The sequence below is a fragment of the Desmodus rotundus genome, chromosome 9 (assembly GCF_022682495.2).
Source record: "Desmodus rotundus isolate HL8 chromosome 9, HLdesRot8A.1, whole genome shotgun sequence".
Lineage (NCBI taxonomy): Eukaryota > Metazoa > Chordata > Mammalia > Chiroptera > Phyllostomidae > Desmodus > Desmodus rotundus.
The window spans coordinates 102,505,953-102,525,999 of record NC_071395.1 but is presented as its reverse complement, the minus strand read 5'-3'; the positions used below and the strand labels follow the sequence as shown (position 1 = coordinate 102,525,999).

The 20,047-nt window shown below is 42.9% G+C and overlaps 1 protein-coding gene across 2 annotated transcripts in view; it reads right to left on the bottom strand.

Annotated features, from left to right (window-relative positions):
- Positions 1–16,688, bottom strand: part of SKAP1 (src kinase associated phosphoprotein 1) — a 265,799-nt gene extending 249,111 nt beyond the window's left edge. The window contains exon 1 of one of the 2 annotated variants that reach the window (XM_053910585.1): positions 15,966–16,688. In XM_053910585.1, the coding sequence (XP_053766560.1) occupies positions 15,966–16,014 (49 nt within the window). In that variant the 5' untranslated portion in view covers positions 16,015–16,688. The remainder of the gene's footprint in view (positions 1–15,965) is intronic. The other variant, XM_053910586.1, reaches the window with a different exon arrangement.
- Between the last annotated feature and the right edge of the window lie 3,359 nt (positions 16,689–20,047).

Here is a 20,047-nt window from a genome sequence, read left to right as displayed (position 1 = left end):
CAATAATCAGCCAGGGGGTCAAGGTCAACACCAACAGTTATAAATTATGTTGATAGTATATACCCTTGACATGTGTCGAGAATGGCACTTTGCCTCTTGTGATCCTCCTCCCCCAAAACTCATAGCCCTAGTCTAATCATAAGAAAAACATCAAACACATGCTAATACAGGGGTATTCTACAATGTATGTGACCAGCACTCCTCAAAACTGTGAAGGTCATCAAAAACAAGGAAAGTTTGAGAAACAGTCATAGCCAAGAGGAGTCTAAGGAAACTAAATTAAATGAGGTATGCAGGATAGGATTCTAGGACAGAAAAAGGACATTAGGTAAAAACTAAGGAAAACTGAATAAACTATGGATTCTAGTTAATAATGTATTGGTTCATTAATCATAATGAATATATCATATTAATATAAAATGTAATAATAGGGGAAACTGAGAGGAAGGGGAAATAGAGGAATTCTTTATTATCTGTTCAATTTTTTGTAAATCTAAAACTTAAAAAAAAATAAAGTCTATTAATTTTTAAAAATTGGTATATGGTATAATCTTAACATTTTGAGGGAGGAAAAAAAGGAGGGACTGGGTTAAATTCACACATTAACCCAACCTTTATTGCATTCTCCCTACAGGCCACTCAGGTACTGCAATAAAAACCAAAATATTAACCACGGTTGTCTCTAGGTAGTGGCATTACAAACATTTTTAAGATCTTCATACTTTTCCATATTTTTCTAAATAAATATTTTAGAGTAAGAAAAAATATGTAAAATACAAATACTATGCAACCATAAGGTAGAATTACTCATAATTTTGATAGATAGACTTTAATTTTTATTCCTCATCCCGACTCCACTCGGAGGTAGTGGGCTGAGCTGGCTCTTGGTCATGAACAGGAAAGGAGACCACCCAGGCAGAGAGGAAGTGGGGAATGAAGGGAACTCCGTGGGGGATCAACAGTACACTTTATTCCTCTGGATGATGAGTGTATGTATTATTGTGAAGTTCTACTCCCCTTAACAAATTTTTATAGGTAAAGTATCCTATGTAATTGTATTTGTATACTAAAGTTGTTAAAAGGGAATCAATAGGATATAATTATCCCCCAGAGATGTCACTAAGGACAATTTGATATTTTTATTATGACTTTACTTTTTAAGTTTCACTTCAAATTACTCTTTTGAAAGGCTTCCTTGCAGAACACTTTAGGACTAATCTAATGTTAATTTAAGCACTTGTTCCTTCCGCTGCAAGTGTCAGCTACTCAGGGGAATAAAATGACACAAAGTCAACCTCTTCCATCTGTCTCATTGGTTTTCTTTTTTAATCTGATCTAAAAATACACCCACAACTTACTAGATGAACCAAGAAGACATCGATAATCAAAAGAAACGGCTACGTAAGGAATTATATATCTAGTATTATACATACTCTCCAACTCATTTTATAAAGCCAGCATAAACTTGATATCAAAACTTCATAAATACATTAAGGAAAGAAAATTGCAGACCCATATATAACACATTGGCCTTTCAATTTAGGAGACGATGGCACTTAGGGTGACTGTGAACTGAAGGTGCCTGAATAAGTGCCCTGCTCAGAAACACACTCCTCACCACTGACCACATGAGAGATTTTCAAAGGTTCCTCAGTATATCACTTCCTGTATTTAACCAAGCTCACCATTCTGTCTGGTGGGCTTTCCAATAAATGATCAACCTTTGAAGAGTTTTATAAGATTTCTTTAAGAGTTCTTAGAAGATCTCTTCTAAGGGTTCTATAAACATGTCCTGTTGCATCAAGATGTCTTAGGCTCCTGCAACTGCAAAACCCACTGTGAAAACCATCACTAACTGCGTAAGAACACTCTTGAGGCACCTCTAACATCACAGCACTCACTGTCTGTAACACTCGATGGCCTTCAACGGGTGAGTGAGCAAAACCTGTGATGTAAATGTCCTCCACCAATGAGAAAGGGCAAAATCAGAAGCACACCATAAATATGCCACATTTTTTTCTAAATGTCTTTATTCTTCAACAAATATATATTGAGTACTTACTGCATTCTAGTTACTAAAAAAGTGAACAAAATACATCTTAACTTTATCATAAGAGTTTAGAGTCTAGCAAAGAATACAGACTTAAGTAGGCAATTAGAATAAATTGTGATATGTTATAACAAGAAAAGTGACAGGGGCACAGGCCCAGAGTAGAAGCACCTCGTCTATAGAAGAAGGTAAGTCAGGGAAGACCTCTCTCGGAACTGATCTTTCATTTGAAAGGCCCAAATTAGTAGGCCAAGTATGCCTCTTGCAGGTGGAAAGGAGATGGGGAGTTGGTGGAATGAGGAAAACAATGGCACAAGCATGGAAACATCATGTGCAAAGGTCCTGAAGTGACAGATCTCAGTGAAAGAGACTGAAAGAATTTCACCTTGGAGAGCAGAACATAAAGGTTAGGGGCAAGAGGGACAGGGGTGAAAGATTATTTTGTAACGCAGGCTTGTGGCAATATACAATATTTGAAGGGGAAGGGCACATGTATAAAGGACCCACGGACAAAGACAATGGGATGGGGGAGGATTGAAGGTGGAAGATGGGAGTGGGTAGGGTGGGGAGAATAATGGAGGGAAATGGGGACAACTGTAATTGAACAACAATAAACAATTTAAAAAATAAAAGTAATATACAATTATTTTAAGTTCCATGTTTAAAAGGTAGGCACAGCTCTGGCAAACATGCATCTTCCTATTATAATTCTCAGCTGCCCTAGAACACAGATTTCTCAGCTTCTAAGTAGGTTATTCATTCTAGGAACAGTAGAGTAAGAACACGGAAAAGACAGAAGAACAGCAGAACAGAGGGCGTGGGGAACACTGGAGGCATGACATGATCATCACATCCCAGGGAAATACCACTGCAGCACATGAGGCTATCTGAAAAGATTCTGACTCAGCCGCATGCACCCAAGATCACCAGGTTCTGTAAACCAGTGAAAGTTTCTGACATTCTCCCAAATCCCTAACCCCGTCCATTTATTAGGCTACTCTTTTATTTGGAGGAGAATGATCTCTTCTGGATCACATTTTTCAAACCACTAAAAGATAACGGTTGCCTCCATCTGTTTTCTAAGTAATGCTCCTAATACACCAAAATAAAAAAATTTTAAGTCCGTGTTCCCTAACAGCTGCAAATGCTCTTTTGTTGATATATGTTTCTACAACTCAAAAGTTTGCTTCAGTCAACCTTCTATATGGAGGCAGGATGAATGGCCAAAGCTGCTGAAAACAATTCCATTAACCAAACACCAATCAAAGTATTCCTAGAGCGGATACTCTGTGAAAGTATTTGAACTACTAAAGCAGAACTCACGTTTCTAAAAGGAGAGCATAAGTTTCTGCCTATCCTGGCATTACACATTTGATATTTTTGTTTATATGAGAAAGGGCTGTTGGCACAGGCTAAATGACTCATCAAATTAATTCTATGAAGTTCAAATCTGGGCAATATTTCAGGTCCTCTCTTTAGTGAAAAGAAGTCTCTGAGTATTTGCAAATATTCTCTAAATGCAAATGGTTGTCCTGGCTGAGCATGAGCAGAGAAATATCCATTCTCTCACTGCTGCCGCTGCTGCTTTTGTTGTCATTTTACTTCAAAACCTTCTGCTGGCTTCTGCCATCATTCCGCACCCCATCTCCCAACCCTCCTCCTCTTATGACAGCACCTGCAAGCCTGCTGGCAGCCCTACTTTCAATGGGAGATGGAGTTGGAGATGAGGAGGCACGAGAAGAGAAAGAGATGAGAAGTGATTCTCTTCTTTCCCTGAGGGTCCTTCCACTGGTCCTCTCCTCCCATCTAGGTGAGGCCCCATTCTTGCTCTCATTCTGGCGCTTTAAATGGTCTCTTCCCAAATCCTTAAACCCAAACCTGGCTCTCACCCAGCAACTCACTCCTTTCCCAGCCCTGCCCATTGGAGGCACTCCCCAGTCTCAAATACTAGCAGAGCTTGGCATTAGGGAACAGGTAGAGAAACGGTGGGTTCCCACAGAGTGACCCAGGCTTCAGGACGGAGAGGCTTTCTCTGGAGTCCCAAGATAGATGATTGTCCCCCATCCAAATATCATGTTTATAGTCCTCTTCTTCAGGTATAATACTCACAAGGTGGCTTTTGTTTTGTTTTGTTTCATTTTTTTTAATGGACTGGCCTGGAATACACCTTTAAAAACTTGGGTCTTTCCCCCATAAAAACATTGTTCTATAAGAAAAAAACCTATGTAAACATTGGAAAACTATTCATGGATATTAAAAAAAAATTCTAGGAGCAGGATGCTACTTCATCCTCATCTTTGCTTACATTTTCAATGACACCTAATGTTTTTTTCTGATAAAATGAAATGTTTATCTTGTAGATGCTTCATTCTGAACACTTCGAAGGAGTTAAAGCCTTAAAGACTAGACCTCTCCCCTCCAGGATGGAGATGGAACCCTGTGTGGGGCCTGCGGGTGGGGGGTGAAAAGGTTTGTTGGGATTACAGGGAAGATAAGAGGGGAGACAAAGGTGGGGAGAGACTCCCAGGAGCCCTCTGTTTGGACTGATGACTGTAGGGAGTAAAGATGTAAGAGTAAGAGCCCTGGCTGGTGTGGCTCAGTGGATTGAGCACCAGCCTGTGAACCAAAGTGTCACAGGTTCGATTCCTAGTCAGGGCACATGCCTCGGTTGCGGGCCAGGTCCCCAGTTGGGGGCATACTACAGGCAACCACACATTGACGTTTCTCTCCCTCTCTTTCCCCCTCCCTTCCACTCTGTCTAAAAATAAGTAAATAAAATCTTTAAAAAAAAAAAAAGAGTAAGAGTAAGACATCCTTTCTAGTAATAGACTGTGCCTACTCACCTTGCCATGCCCAGCAAACCACACTTGCCAAACCACACAATCTCCACCCTGGAAAAACTAACAGAAAACCACATTTCATTCTAGACATCTGGGTATTCTGGACATTAAATTAAACATCACAACTATCTCTTTAAGTTAGTTTGCTGTTTTGCAGAAGAAGCCAGCATGGTGGCCAATCCAACTTCTACGAAGTCTCATTGATGGCTTCCAGTAGACACAAACAACCGTTTCTGACTCCTTGTCACTCTAACACTGAAGGTATCACACCATTAGGACTTCTGCAGTCACTCAAAAATATCTCACTAAAATCGAACATCTAAAACTTCAGTGTTTCATTTTCCTACCCTAGTAACGGAAGGCTTCCTGGAACCCTTGTCTTTTTTCATACCAATTAAATAAAAGTATCACAATGGAGGGAAATAACTTCCCATTTGTTTAGAAGTTGCTTTAAACCTTGCATATTCTGGATATGGTTTGCTTCAATCTGCTGATTGTTTCTTCCCCATGACCAAGAGATACATGGTATTTATGTTTTTAATTCTCCTACCTCCTGAAGAGAAAACAAATTACAATACCTACATACTCACAGCACAGAGAAACAAACAGAAACTAAAACACAGAAAGTACTTTAGATTAAGTTGTCACTAGTGGCCAGACTAAAAATCTAGGATTAATACTTCTGCAGTCTACATTTGGTAGTCTAAGAGTCTATCCTACAACTATAAAGGACGCATGGACAAAACCAAGGCAGGTGGAATCAAGGGAGGGAGGTGGGGATGGCTGGGGTGGGGGGAATAGGTAGCGGGGGAAGCAGACAACTGTACTTGAACAACAATAAAATTTTTAAAATGGAAAAAAAGAATCTATCCTATGGAAATATTTGCATAGGTACACAAAAATGCACATACAGCTATGTTCTCTACAGCACTGCATAAATATAAAAAATTTGGAAACAATAGAACATCCACCAATAGGAGAACAGTTAAATAAAATTTTAAATACTGTGCAGCAGTCTAAATATAGACAAATAGACAAATTCACATGGAAAAATATTCAACACTGCTGTGTTTAATAACCAAGTTGTCCATATATTTCTGTTATGCAATTATTCTACAACAAAAATATGTTCATGAATTATTTCTGTAATCAAAAGTAAAATACATGGACCATAATGTCCACCAGAACACCGAACAATAAAAAGACTGCAGTACCAAGTGCTGGTGAGGGCGTGGAGCAAAGGGAGCTCTCACACCTGCTGGTGGGAGTGTGAAATAGGCGCAATCGCTCTGGAAAACTGTTTGGAGTTTCTAATAAAATTAAATACATGCCTATCCTATGACCCAGTAATTCTCTTCCTAGATATTTATCCAAGAGAAATGAGTGTTCATGCTCACAAAACATGTTACTCGAGAATGCTCATAGCAGCTGTATTCATGATAACCCCAAACTGAAAAACTCAGTGTCCATCAGCAGACGAGTGGATAAACGAACTGTGGGATATTCACACAATGGGATACTACTATGCAAAAAGGATAAGATAAAACCGATACAGGAAACAACATAGATAAATCTAGAAAACATTACATTGAGAACAGACAAAAAAGAGATCATACTGATTGTGTGAAGTTCCAGAACTGGAAAGGACAGTTCCTAGGACACTGGTAACATTTATGTCTCCATCCCAGTGGTAATCACAAAGGTATATACATATATTAAAATCACCCTGTTGTAACATTTAAGATTCGTGCATTTTATGTACATAAATCATATTTTAATAAAAACGCTAGGAAGGAGGGAAGGAAGGGAGGAAGGAAGGAAGGAAGGAAGGAAGGAAGGAAGGTAGGAAGGTAGGAAGGAAGGAAGGAAGGAAGGAAGGAAGGAAGGAATAAAGAGGCTCGCAAACAATGTTATCAGAAAGGAAAACTATTTTAAAGGAAGTGTAATTTTAAGGAGGTTTATTACAATGTAGTTAACAGATACTTTCTGTAGCTAAATACCCCAGCATACTTCTCATACGGGATTATAAGTAATACCTTAATTCAATTATTAGAATAATTCTAATTCAACTACAGTATTGATTCAAGTAATTATAAATATGTGGCACTGAACACATTTTAGTAAAGCTCCTATTATGTGAATGAAAATTTTATTTCCTTATAACAAACTAGCATTAGAATGTCAACAACGTTAGGAGGAGACCCTAGGTAAGAATTTAAGTAATTCATAAATGGTTTTATCGAGGTCCTCAGCCTTCAGGAAAACTCGCTCTCCGATGCTAAGACCTCTGTTCCTGAGCCCACAGCTGTCCTGTTTCCCATGAAAAGCTGAACAGTAAAATTAAACAGTGGAACTCAAAGACTCCAAACCTGCACAGCCATCTGTTATAATCGCCTAACCTATAATGCAGCACTGACAAACCAGAAAAGCAAGCAATGAACTTGGAAACACAGGGGAAATAAATATGAATCAATGTAGCAGAAATTATAGGATTTCTGTAGGGTGTAATGGTTTATAACATGAAAAAATTAGATCCATGATAGTTATGTCAATATGTTAAGATTCTCGGATGATGGTAAAACTTGAAACTTACCTATTTTTCCCATATTTAAAATGATTAAAAATGGTTAAGTATTACACGTATGTCATGAGGTAAAAATGTTATTATCTTAATAGCTGGCGCTAAAATTCCTCGCAGAGCAAGAACTGTCATTGTTTGGAAAGGTAACTTGCTTCTCTGTGTGTGGGTGTTGCTGGGAACCTAAACGACTAGACAGATAAATAAACTGTCTTTTCCTATGGCCAGAGAAAACATATCTTTTTAAAAACTTTGCTCCAGGTAGGATAAAGAGAGAAAATGCCAGTGAGAAGGCATCAGGATGGGAACCACACCAGGTGAAGAAGGGCCAGAGGGTGCTCTCTGATGACTGCGGTGGCAAAAGGGCATTTAGGAATAGAAGGTCCGATGTTCAAATTGAAATCGTTTGCATTACTGCAATGTGAAACCCCTCCTGCCTCACCCTGCACCCCCTGAATCTCTACAGATGTCTTCTACACTCACAGGGGCTTCATGTGGGTAGACTTTTGTGGATTTCGAGGACAACCATATGTCTAGGCCACAGTTTTTCGACTGTGGCACAATTGACATTTGGGGCTGGATAATGCTTTGCTGTGGGGACTGTCCTGTGCATTGTAGGAAGTGCATCAGCATCCCTGGCCTCCATCCACTAGATGCCAGTAGTACCTTCCACAGTTGTGACAATGAAAAATGTCTCCGTGTGCTGCCCAAAGTCCCTGGAGAAACAAAACCATCCCAGTTGGCAAGCACTAAGTTAGGACTACACAGCCCACCCAGGACACAGAGCATGTATGGAAGCAAGGGAGCCTAGAAGGAAAGGTGACCTTGAGAACGCTCCTTGAGAATTACCCAGATCTTGAGGAGATGTTGGGGCTTCCACAGAGAGTCGATCTTACCTAGAGATCAAAAAGCTGGGTGGTCCACCTAACATGTAGGCTATACCCACAATGAAGCTCAAATACTTCTACCATTTTTTAAATGATTTTGTTTATTTATTTAGAGAGAAGGGAAGATAGGGAGAAAGAGAAGGAGAGAAACATTGATGCAAGAGAAACATCAGATGGTTGCCTCTCACATGAGCCCCAAGCCAGGACAAGGCCCGCAACCCAGGCATGTGCCCTGACTGGGAATCAAACTGGTAATGTTTTGCTTTAAGGGACAATGTTCGACCAACTGAGCCACACCGGCCAGAGCAACTTTACCCTTTTTTAAAATTAGCAAATGAAAAGGGGAGAGGGGGAGAGTAAACCTTGTAGTTTTTTTAATTGACAGTTTTACAAAAATACTATTTTTACACACACACATGCATAAAAGCATTCTGTAACAAGGTAGGAAACACGTATCTTTATAAGTCAGCCATGAACTAACTTCTCTCCTTCCTCCATGAAGTTTCTCCTGGAAAGAATTGGACTCTGATCCAAAATCCCCAGGAAGAAAGGAAATAGAGGAGACCCTGAAAGAACTTTACAAACTTCCCTTAATTTAGAGAAGTACCAATAACACAAAAGGCCATGTCTGGAAGTTTTCCTCAAAGAAAAAAAAAGTTTTTCTCATTTTATTTACCAAACACTTCATGGTGTTTAATATATTCCAGATACTATTCTAAGTTCATTTCAAATATTTATTCCTTTATTCTTCATATAAATTTTATGAGATAGGTTGCTATTATTATCTCCACTTTGCAGATGAGGAAACTGAGATTCAAAGTCAGACAGCTAGTAAGAAAGTGACAGAATGAAGGTTGGAATTTATACAAACTGACCACACAGAAAATAGGCAGGACCTATGAGGAAACACTGAAGTTCAAAAAGAAAAGACCACCTTGAAGAACTAGACAAAATGCCTCCCTCTGAAATAAATTTATCATTAAAGAACAGAAATGTTTAGAAAATTTCTAACATGAAAATGAAAATGAAACAATGACTGATGAGGGAACACTACAAGGACATGTTAAAAAATAATGAAGTCCGGGATAGATGAAACAATATAGGATATGAAAGAGTAGATTAAGGGTCCAATTTATGTATTATATAAACCCCAGTATGACAGAATAAAGCAGGTGGGGTAAAAGCAATGATAACAGAAGAAAACTTTCCCAAGTTAAAGAAAGACCTGAGCCCTGGCTGGTGCGGCTCAGTTGGCTGGAGCGTCATCCAGTGCACCCAAAGGCCGCGGGTTCCATTCCCGGTCAGGGCACATGCCTGGGATGCGGGTTCAGTCCCTGGTCAGGGCGCATGCAGGAGGCAACCAATTGATCTTTCTCTTTCTCTCCGCTTTCCCCCCACCCACTCTCTCTCAATATATCCTTGGGTGAAGGTTAAAAACAAACAAAAAAAGACCTGAGTCTACAGATTAAAAGTGTTCACTACCTACCAGGCAAAATCGTTAAAAAGTCTAAGACCTTGAAACTATCTAGTGACATTTTTGAGGTCAAAGAAAAATATCATATAAACATCCAGGCAGGAAGTGGGAGGAAGTGTTATACAAGAAACATATCAGGCTGGCATCAGACTTTTCCTCCACAAAATTGAAGACAGAAGATAATGGGAGAAATTCTGGGGGCTGAGTTGCAAGGAAGGGGGAGGAAGTGGGAGAGTATGACCCTAGAACTTCATGCCCACAGCAAAGTTTATATGAAACTAGATAGACAGATATCAAACCTTCAGGGTCTCAGTAAGTGTAGTATCAAAGAACTCTTCCTGAGAAATTCTCTCAGTATTATATTCTAGATCGTCATCTACTAGGATTTTATGCACCTTCCAAAACAGTAGTGCATATATATTGATACAAAAGATGAGATATTGCCATTTGCAACAACATGGATGGACTTTGAGAATATCATGCTAAGTGAAATAAGTCAGACAGAAAAAGTTAAGAACCATATAATTTTGCTCATATGTGGGATATAAAACTGAAAGCAACAAATGAACAAACAAAAAAACAAGAACTCATAGACACAGACAACAGTATGGTGGTTACCAAAGGGAAGGGGGGTAGGGGAATAGAAAAGGGTAAAGTGACTCAAATATATGGTGGTAGAAACAATTTGACTTTGGGTGGTGGGTACACAATGCAATATGAAGATCATATATCATAGAAATGTAGCCCTGGCTGGTGTGGCTCAGTGGATTGAGCGCCAGCCTGTGAACCAAAGAGCCGCAGGTTCTATTCCCACTCAGGGCACATGCCTAGGTTGCAGGCCAGGTCCCCAGTGGGGGGCATTCAAGAGGCAAGGACACACTGATGTTTCTCTCCCTCTCTTTCTCCCTCCCTTCCCCTCTATCTAAAATAAATAAATAAAATCTTTTTAAAAAAAGAAAAGAAATGTATACGTGAAACCTATATAATATTATTAACTAACGTCACCCTGATAAATTTAATAAAAAGAAAGAAGAAAAGTCAAAACAACAGCCTCGGTGGCTACTGAACAGCTGAAATGTATGTAGCTAGTGCAACTGAGGAACTGAATTTTTTGTTTTATTTAATTTTAACGAATTTAAATGGAAATACGAACATGTGCTGGTGGCTACTGTATTTGCATAGTCTGAATATCTAAGAAATTCAAACAAGGGTTCAAGTGTGAAAAGGCCTGGTACAAAAAAACAAGCGATAAACAAGTTAAACAGGACAAAAATCGTAGGATAACAATGGTTTAAAAAGATTACAAAAATGTCAAAAAATAATTCTTGTAATATAAGATACATAATAAAGACATTAATAGCTCTGAGTCTAAAATCTCAGATTATATTAGCAATTTCATACTGGAGAAAAGAGTCAAAGGTACTATTTCATTCTTAATGTTGCTAGTCAGAAAGACATGGAGTTTTTTGTTTGTTTTGTTTTTTAAGCCATCAAGGTAAAACTACCAGTGGAATAAGGCCAGAACGTGTAATTTCTAAACCATTCAAAAGAAAAAAATTCATGATCTAAGAAAACGCTCAGGAGATCATAGCAAGTGAAAAACTGTAAGTGGAAAATTCACTATACAAAATTATATACACAATATGTCCCAACTTTTAAAGTATGAAGCTATAGTGAAACCTGCAAGAAATACAGGAGAATTTAACAGTTGTTAACTATGGATGACTGTACATCGTTATGTGTTTTCTAAATATTCCACAATGAACATGACTATTTTTATAATCGGAAAAATCTAACATAAAAAAGAAAACGGGGTGGGATGGGCAGAGGAGGGCAAAGGGGGGGAAACTGGGACAACTGTAATAGAGTAATAATAAAAAATGATTGTTTTTAAAACAAGAAGTATGGTCACAGCTTGCCTTTCAGAAATCAACTCACCAGTAACCTCACCTATCTAGAAGACAACCCGGTATCAAAAATTAAGCAAAAATACTCTAAAAGCAGCCAAAATACAAGTCACGAAGGCCACATCTTTCATGCCTTCTTTTACACATATCTTAATTCCAACAAACTTGATTATCTGATGTTCCAGTAGCCCTGGGCATACAGATATACTGAGAGCAGTATAAAGTGACAAACCTGGCCTTAGAGTAGGAAAAAAGTGACAAAAATAAACAGATAAAACAGACAGACATTCACAAAGCAATCCAGGTGTAATTATGGCGGAAACGTAAGTACTCAATGTAACTCAATGTATTTACAAAAACTCAATGTATTTCCGAAAGAATGATAACAGTTATTCACTATAACAACTGGTCGATCAAGGAAGTGAGAAAAGTTCCTAATGTATTTTAGGAAGAAAATGATCACAAATGTTTGCAATAAAAGTGTTAGAGAGTCTAAAGAAAATATCCTCAGTTATCCAGAGCAAGTCATGCCTGTGACTTCCTCAGAACTGGAGTTCTACTATGTTAATAGGATTTTATGGTTGGCTGCATCAACCAATACAAATCTGGAGAACAATCTGGAAGGAAATGATTAATGACTGCTCCTTTCCAAGGAAGTTTAAAAATAAGTAACCATAGGCATATCAGAATCAGTATTAGCACAGCAATTGCTACTAAATGCAGCCAGGTTGTAGATGTTATTTTGGCTTTCATCCATATTCCAAGCAAGATTTAGGTACTTTGTAGGTAGTTGGGCTCTGTTAGCTATTAGGGTAAAGTAAGTAGGCCCCGTTCCATCATCACGCAAGATACACTGTTTTTTCTCCTTCTCTCATACTTCTGATTTCAAAAGCCAGGCTGGAAAGGCAAGAGAGAAACTGATTATGTTTATATCTGTGGAACAAAGATTATGCAAACTGCCAGCACGCCATTGTTTTTGTTTTCAGCATGGTTATCACAAAACAAAAACAAAAAGATAACCTCCATGTCTGCAGCCTGATTATTTGAAAACAGACCTGAGTATTTCCTCCTCTCTCAAAAATGCAGTAAGCAGCCTTCTTTTCACTTATCTATAAGGTACTTACTTGCTGATAGTGACTAGTTACTATTTCTATATGAGAGCTTGACAGAGTCAAGCTGAGGAAGCTGTTTCCTGAGTTACTCTGGAAGCTTCCCCCTGCTTTAACATTTGCAAAAAATCCAAGAAAGCATTAAATTAAAAAAAAAATCCACATGCCCACAGGGAGAAAAATATAATCACAATCCTAGTTAATGGCCCCTTAGCACTCTGATCTCTCCAAGCTTCTATTTGTTTGTTCCTTTTTCTTTTCAATAACCTTAGTAGTTGTTTTCTCCTGCTTACAAATGTAATGCATGGTCACTGTCACAGTTCACAACTCGAAAATATATGAAATAGAACTAATACTCTCTCTCTCCCACCCTTTCACTCCCCTGCCCAGGAAACCAATGTTAACAGCTTGGCATATATTCTTTCTTATTTCTTCCTAGGCTTCCACAAACATACGTAACATAAAGAGTTTTTTGGGGGGTGAGGGGGGATGCAGGTAGTTTCTTTGTTTTCAGACAAAATGGGATAGTACATATATTATGGTGCACCTTGCTTTTTTAGTCTTAAAAATCTGTTATGGATACATTTCAAGCATATCTATCTATCTATCTACATATTCACCACATTCTTTTTAATGGATGCAAAATGTTCCATAACATGCATAATTCATTCATACATTGCCCCACCTCTTTCAACTCATGGACATCAGGATGACCTTTAACTTCAGTAACACAGATTCCTAGAAGTGAAGTTTCTGGGTTGAACGAAACATTTTCAAAAGTTTAAAATGTTATCCTTAAAGAAATTAATATTAGACCTTCAGAATTTCTGCTCCCTTCTTCATTATGCAAAATTTTGGCATTAACCTTTCCCAATGCTTTGCATATTTTAGTTTTTAAAGCATACACATTATGTCAAAAACACCCTTGTCGTTTATGCTTGTATGGTTATAAATAAATAAATGCTTAAGTTATGGCTGTGATGGCTAGCATTAAATCACTGTGCAAATGCTCGTGCCTTGGTTTATGAAAGTAGTAATTCATTGTGGAAGCTCCACCCCCACAGCATGTGGCAGCACTCAAGTGGCAGCCTTCTCACCCTGGGACTCCCTCCACTGAGTGACGATGTAGAGATCAGGACCTAATTGTCCACAGTCAACCTTAAGAGGTGTGGGGGTGTGGGGGGGTGGGGGGGACAAGTAAACAGCAACATATGCTAAACTGATAGCCATTATGTGCTTCTAATATCCACAAATTGCTTGTAGTACCATGAATAATTCTGCTGGTCTACACCAGAGACAGTGTTCCATAAAAAGCAAAACCTATAACCAATATGTTGCTGTGATTACATGAACCTTTCAAAAACATATTCTTCCCGCATTTTTCAACAGAATTATCGGTGGAATCCCACCTTTACATTTTTTCCTCCACTGCAGATTCAGACTCTAATTGCAATTAATCTCCATTCGTCCCCTGCTCTACTTGTCAGCAAACAAAGGTTCTGCTCTAGAAGGAGATCTGAAGACTTCAATTAAAAGCAGTCAGCTAACAAGAAAATAATCTAAGCTAAAAGGAAGGTGGCAGGTGCAGAAATGAGTTGTTTACCGAAGTGTCAGTTCTGAACAACGAAGAACTGCACATCAAAAATGTTGGAGGAGTGGATTTCATTGAAAGTCTCTGAAAATAAAAAAGGAATTTTCTACCAGGGCTGCACACAAAATGGAAATATAGCTTAACAAGCTTGTAAAATAGGTTTCCTCTCATAAAATGACAGATACCAGTAAAAAGAATCACTTTGCATCTTTAAGTTTAAATGCAACGGCACAATTAAACTTTCGCCATAGCTCCTTCCCTCCTGGAAATCAAACCTTTACAGCCTTTCTCTGCACACCAAATAGTAAACCAAAGGCAGAGCTGGATGGCCTCTTCTTGGACACCCACACGATGCTCTTCTACCCTGCAAACACTTTCCCACTCCGAAATTTCACGTTTATTCCGGTCACAGATTTCTGGAAACTTCACCTCAAAAGAAATACCTAGTTGACAGCTTTTACATAGAAACAATCCAGAATGGAAACAGGGCTACAAACAGAGACCAAGAGGACTTGCCAAATATTTGATTAGGAGGCATTTGTACCAAGATAACAAGGTAATGGAGATATAAAACCAATTAAATCAAGAGAAACTGCCAAAAAAAACACACAAAAACCAAAACCCAACTTGCCAAAAGTATGACCTGCCCAAGGCAGGCCATCTGTTAAATATGTGTCAAAAACGTCACTGAGATGCCAACATGCTTAACTCTGAGCGGCTGCCTCCCGGGACCCTGCGCCAGCAGAGCCCGGGCCTGCGCTCCCCGCCAGGTCAGTTACAGGACGGCCTGTAACTTTCACCGCCGGAAGCGCGCACGCGGCGCACGCCGCCGCCCGTCCGCAAAAAGCCCTTCGGGGTGTCAGGAGGCTGCGCGGAGTGTTCGCGAGCGCCGCCCGAGCTCTTCCAGGGCAGCTGAGGCACTAGAACTTGCGGGCGAACACGCCCCCGCGGGCCCTTCTAGAACAGGAAGTGGTGGGACGCCGAGGGCCGGCCTGCCCGCCCGGAGAGTGACGAGACCCCACAAGTCTGGGGGCTGGTGAAGGGAGGCCGGGCTGTCCGCGCTGACGAAAACTCACAGGAGCCCCCAGGCCTTGACCACAGGCCCCGGGGAGCCCCTCAGAGAGCCTCGGGGAGCAGCTGTGGGCGGGAGAGACGCCGGTCACCTGCGCGGGGTGGGGGGCGGGCGCGAAGCCCCAGGGGAAAGCGACAGGCTGGCGACCACACCAGGTGGCACGGGAAGGGGGGCGGGCAGGACCTGGCCTGAAGTTGTTCCGCAGCCTGGCAGGCTAAGTGGAGGGGTAGCGACGCCCTGAGAAGACGGAACGTGGAACTGAGGGGACTGAAGGGACCGCTGGGGTGGCAGCGTGAAAATCTGGCTTCGCGGCATCCAGGATTCTGGAAGCCTCGAGGTTCCAGAAGGTGGTGGGTGGCGGAGCTGAAAAGAAGGTCCGGGCTCGCGAGGCGCCGGCACCCGGTTTGCTGCCCCGCGCTCGGCCCCGGGGGGCTGCCCGGGGGGGCCGCGGCGTTACCTGCCAGGAGCCAACGTATCTCCTCGGGGAGGACGGCGGCGGCCTGCATTTGGCCGGGCGCTGCGGAGGCCGCGGGTGAGGCGGGAGGGGCCGTGAAGGCCTGGTGCAGAGGCCCGCGCGCAGGAAGGCGACGGCGGGCGGCGGAGGCACCTGTACCCCCGCTGCGGGCGCCGCGGGGCCGGGCAGCTGGGCGGGGCGGCGGCAGGAAGCGGCGCGCGCAGCGGGCGGGGGGCGCCCCGGGGCGAGAGGGGACACCTGTGCGCCACGCTGGCGCCGCCCCGGCCTGCGCCCCGGGGGAGGAAGCCTGGGGGGCGCTCTGCCGGGCCGCGCCCGAGCTGTGCCCCTCCAGACCCTCCGCTGAAACAAAAGGACCAACCGCGACTTCAAGGAGCCTCGCCTCCGGGAGACCTCGCAGCCTGAGCGCCGGACAGTGGACCTCAAGGGGCAGGTGTAAAGCCACACTGCTGCCCGGGATGGGGCGCCGGTGCGGGGCAGGGCAGCGGGATGGGAGAGCGGAATCTGGGGAAGAACTGGTCCCCGCGAGTCTAGCGGCTCTCAGCCCCCAGTCCGGCCCCCACGGCCACACCCAGGAACCGGCGAAGAACGCTCGCTCTTGCAGGCAAACCAGGACGTTTAAAGGGAATGAATGAAAGTCCCCATCGATAACACAAAGCCACCAACATGTGGGACAGTCAAAGCGATGGACACAGGGAGCTAAAGTGTCCTTTCCTCCTTAAGGCTGAAAGGATGGGAGGAAGGGAAGGGATAACCCAGGGAGAAAACTGCGGGAGAGAGGAACCCAGGCTTTTCCCTGCCAGAGGTGACAACGGGAGGAACGTGAAGGACAAGATCACAGATGCGTGTTTTCTCCCTCATTCACGCGCAGCAGGTGTCAACGTCCTGGTGTGGCGCGCGCCGTGACATGGCGAGATGAAGTACAGTAGACCAAGTGCCACGAGGAAAGTATAAAGTGCCATGGGTGTTAGAAGGGAGAAGCGGGGAAGTGCTGAGTGTACGTGTTTAATGCTTCGTGTGGCATTTGAGATGGGCTTTGAACACCCCAGACGCTGAAGAGGCAGGAGGGCTTTCCAGGTGGAGAACCCAGAGTAGGCAAAGACCGAAAAGCCTCCTGCTTGGGGAACACGTAATAACCCTCTTTTACTGGGTGGTGTAGGGAAATTGTGGTCGTCAAGGAAATGGAAGCACGATGGCACAGGAACGTGAAAGTCAGAGGAGGTTTCGAACTCGCTTGAATGGGCACAGGGGAGCCCGTGACAAATTGCGAAGTGGGGAGTGACCTAACCTCAGCCCCTGTAGAGGATGCGATCTTGCACACCTCCCTCCACCTCTACCCTTTTCCGATTTTGAGAAAAATGGAGTTTCTGTTATCAGACTCCGCCTCCAGAATATGTGGGAATGATTGAGGGTGGTAAGAGAGGACACAGGGAAAAGACGAGTGAATCAGTTTTTACAGCAGCCTCCGGGGAAGGACTGATGGATGTAACAATGGACACGAGAACAGGAGCAGCAAGGAGAATTTGTCTAGAAGGCCGCACGGTGGCATGCCTGCCCCCTGGCCTAGTTTCCCCTTCAGAGATACAGTCTCCAAGTTTGGGGGCTTGATCCTTTAAGGGATGCAGTAGCTTCGAGCATCTTTTCAGGTCTATGCTCTTCGGGGTCACACAACCCACCCACAAGGAGGATATACGAGTACTGTAACTTTACTATGGTTGCAATTCTTCTCTAAATCTAGAACTGTTCTAAAAAAATTGCAAAGGAAAGAAAGTCCCTCCTATATGCAACCCCAGCCCTTGGCCTTGCTTCCCCTCTCAACAATTGAAGGAAATCTGACAGTCGCCCCCTCTTCTTTAAGGATATTTGTCAGAGGCTAACATAGGCTACACGCTAATGAGTTGTCGAATAAGGAGCAATAAACCCAGGTAACTGCACATCTTCTCGGGCCTCATTACCTGTCATAGCTTACTTATACTGAGGGATGCAGCAGAGACTCAGGGAGCAGGTATTCCACATTCACTCTAGGTGTTAGAGAGACGGGGGTAGACGGAGGTGCAGAGCTGGGTAGTGTGCAGTGGGGTGACTGGCAGATTCCAATACGGCATTGTCATGCTGCATCAAGGTTTCTCATTGCAGACAGAAACCTGCCTCCACACAGGAGCGCAGCCCCTCCTTAATCATCTGAGGAACCTGGTTCGGCAGTCAGCCTCACTCCTAATGACATTCTGTTAAATGGACAAATTCCTTTGAAGCCTTGTCCTTCTTTGAAATCCAATTTCGCAGGAAGCCAAATCTGATTGGGGGTAGCCATGGAAACCACACCAAGGAGTCTTAGAAGAGGTGGAGAGAGGCAGGGCAAAATGTGATAGTCAAGAGTCCTTTACTACTCTGTCGGAAATATCAAAGGGATCTGGAGAGGTTGGCAGCAGACGAGTCCCTGCCCGGGTCCTGTTCTGTGTGGCTAGGTACCATGTGGCTGTCATGAAAGTAAGCAGCCAGCTGTCTCCGCGCACACAGGCAGGGGGATGGAGCAGAATACACAAATCCCAGGTCTGTCTGCCTTTCTTTCCCTCCCCTCCCCCTAGCCCCAGTTCCAGTGAGATCTTAGCTTCCCCCCACCCCCTTAGCTGCCTGGCCTTTAAAGACAAACAACAAAAGAATGACAAGGTTAAAATACAAGGCCCTCACAGATAAGAGGTCCTTTGGAGCAGAGGTCACAAAATTAATCTGAAATTCCTTGTAATTAGATAAGATAAGGGTATCTAAAGAGATGCAGAGCAGGCAAGAATGGAGTCCGGCAGCACACTTGCAGAAAATATACTGCCTGGTCCATCAGAGCCCGTTACACACTGTCAGCAGACAGAAGACACAAGAAACATGGCCCACGCCAGCCTCTGGGCTGCTTGGAGATGCCATCTACATTTTCTCATGCCAGGTGGGCACTCACTAAGTATGCATCCATGGGGTGTCCGGAGGGCTTAATCAGGAAGAAACAAGAGCATCTGGCACCCAGAATGGCATGGGGTGGAAACAACTGCAAGCAAAGCAGGGGCCGGCTGGCATGGCTCCGCCCTGGGCGAAATGTGTCTGGAGAAAAGACTCGGAGGGCAGGCTCTTGGGCTTCATTCTGAGCTGGCTATTGATCCCTGGATGCTGGGTCGTGACATGCAGCAGAACTGACGTCTGCCCTGTGGATGTGCGGCCACTGAATCTCAGCCCCTCGGTCCCAACCCCATCAACCGGGTTTATTGACTCTTTTATTGACGATGCTGGGGCCTAATGAGGACAAGAGCTGCACACTTCATTAAGGGCTATGGAAGGAGAGATGATGCACCCTACCAGTGCCAAGAATCAGGCTCACTGCATGCTTTGCTGAGCCCTCAGAACCCAATCCACATGCCACCTCTAGGCAGAGGAGACAGACACCGGATGCTCACAGGTGTGTCGCTTGGGGGGCCTTAAAATGCAGGTTTTCCACAGCTTGCCAGAAGCTTTGCTCTTACTAATTAACTAACCTTCCAACTTAGGAAGTTCCTATTAGACATACACTCACACAAATGCACTTCTTTGGTCTCCCCTTCCAGCTCACACTCCTAGATCCTCTGCACTAATTCAACAAAACAAGCAGGTTCTCCTACCATATCAGGGAACATTCCCAAAGCAGGTTGTCAATGAGACACAGGCTCAAAACAACTAGGAACTATTAAATCTCAGAGGAGTCGACAAGATGGTCAAATTCAAGTTAAGGAATAGACCCAGTGCTCTGTCCAGGGCCACTCAGCTCATCAGGGGCTGCACTAGCACTAGAATCTTGGTTTTCTACCACTGGTCCAGAGCTCTTACAGAACTAAACATTGGAGATGGACAAGTACAGCCTGGGGGTCACCGAGCAACTCTGTGAAGCAATCGTTGCTGGGCCCCCTCCATCTAAATAGTAACATTTCTTTCTTTGTTCTTTATCTTATTGTTCTATCAATACCTTTATTATTTTCCGTATATTCTCCAATCACATTTTTTTGGTATCTTCTTTGCCTATTCCTTAGACCACATTAGTCATCCCTCATGGG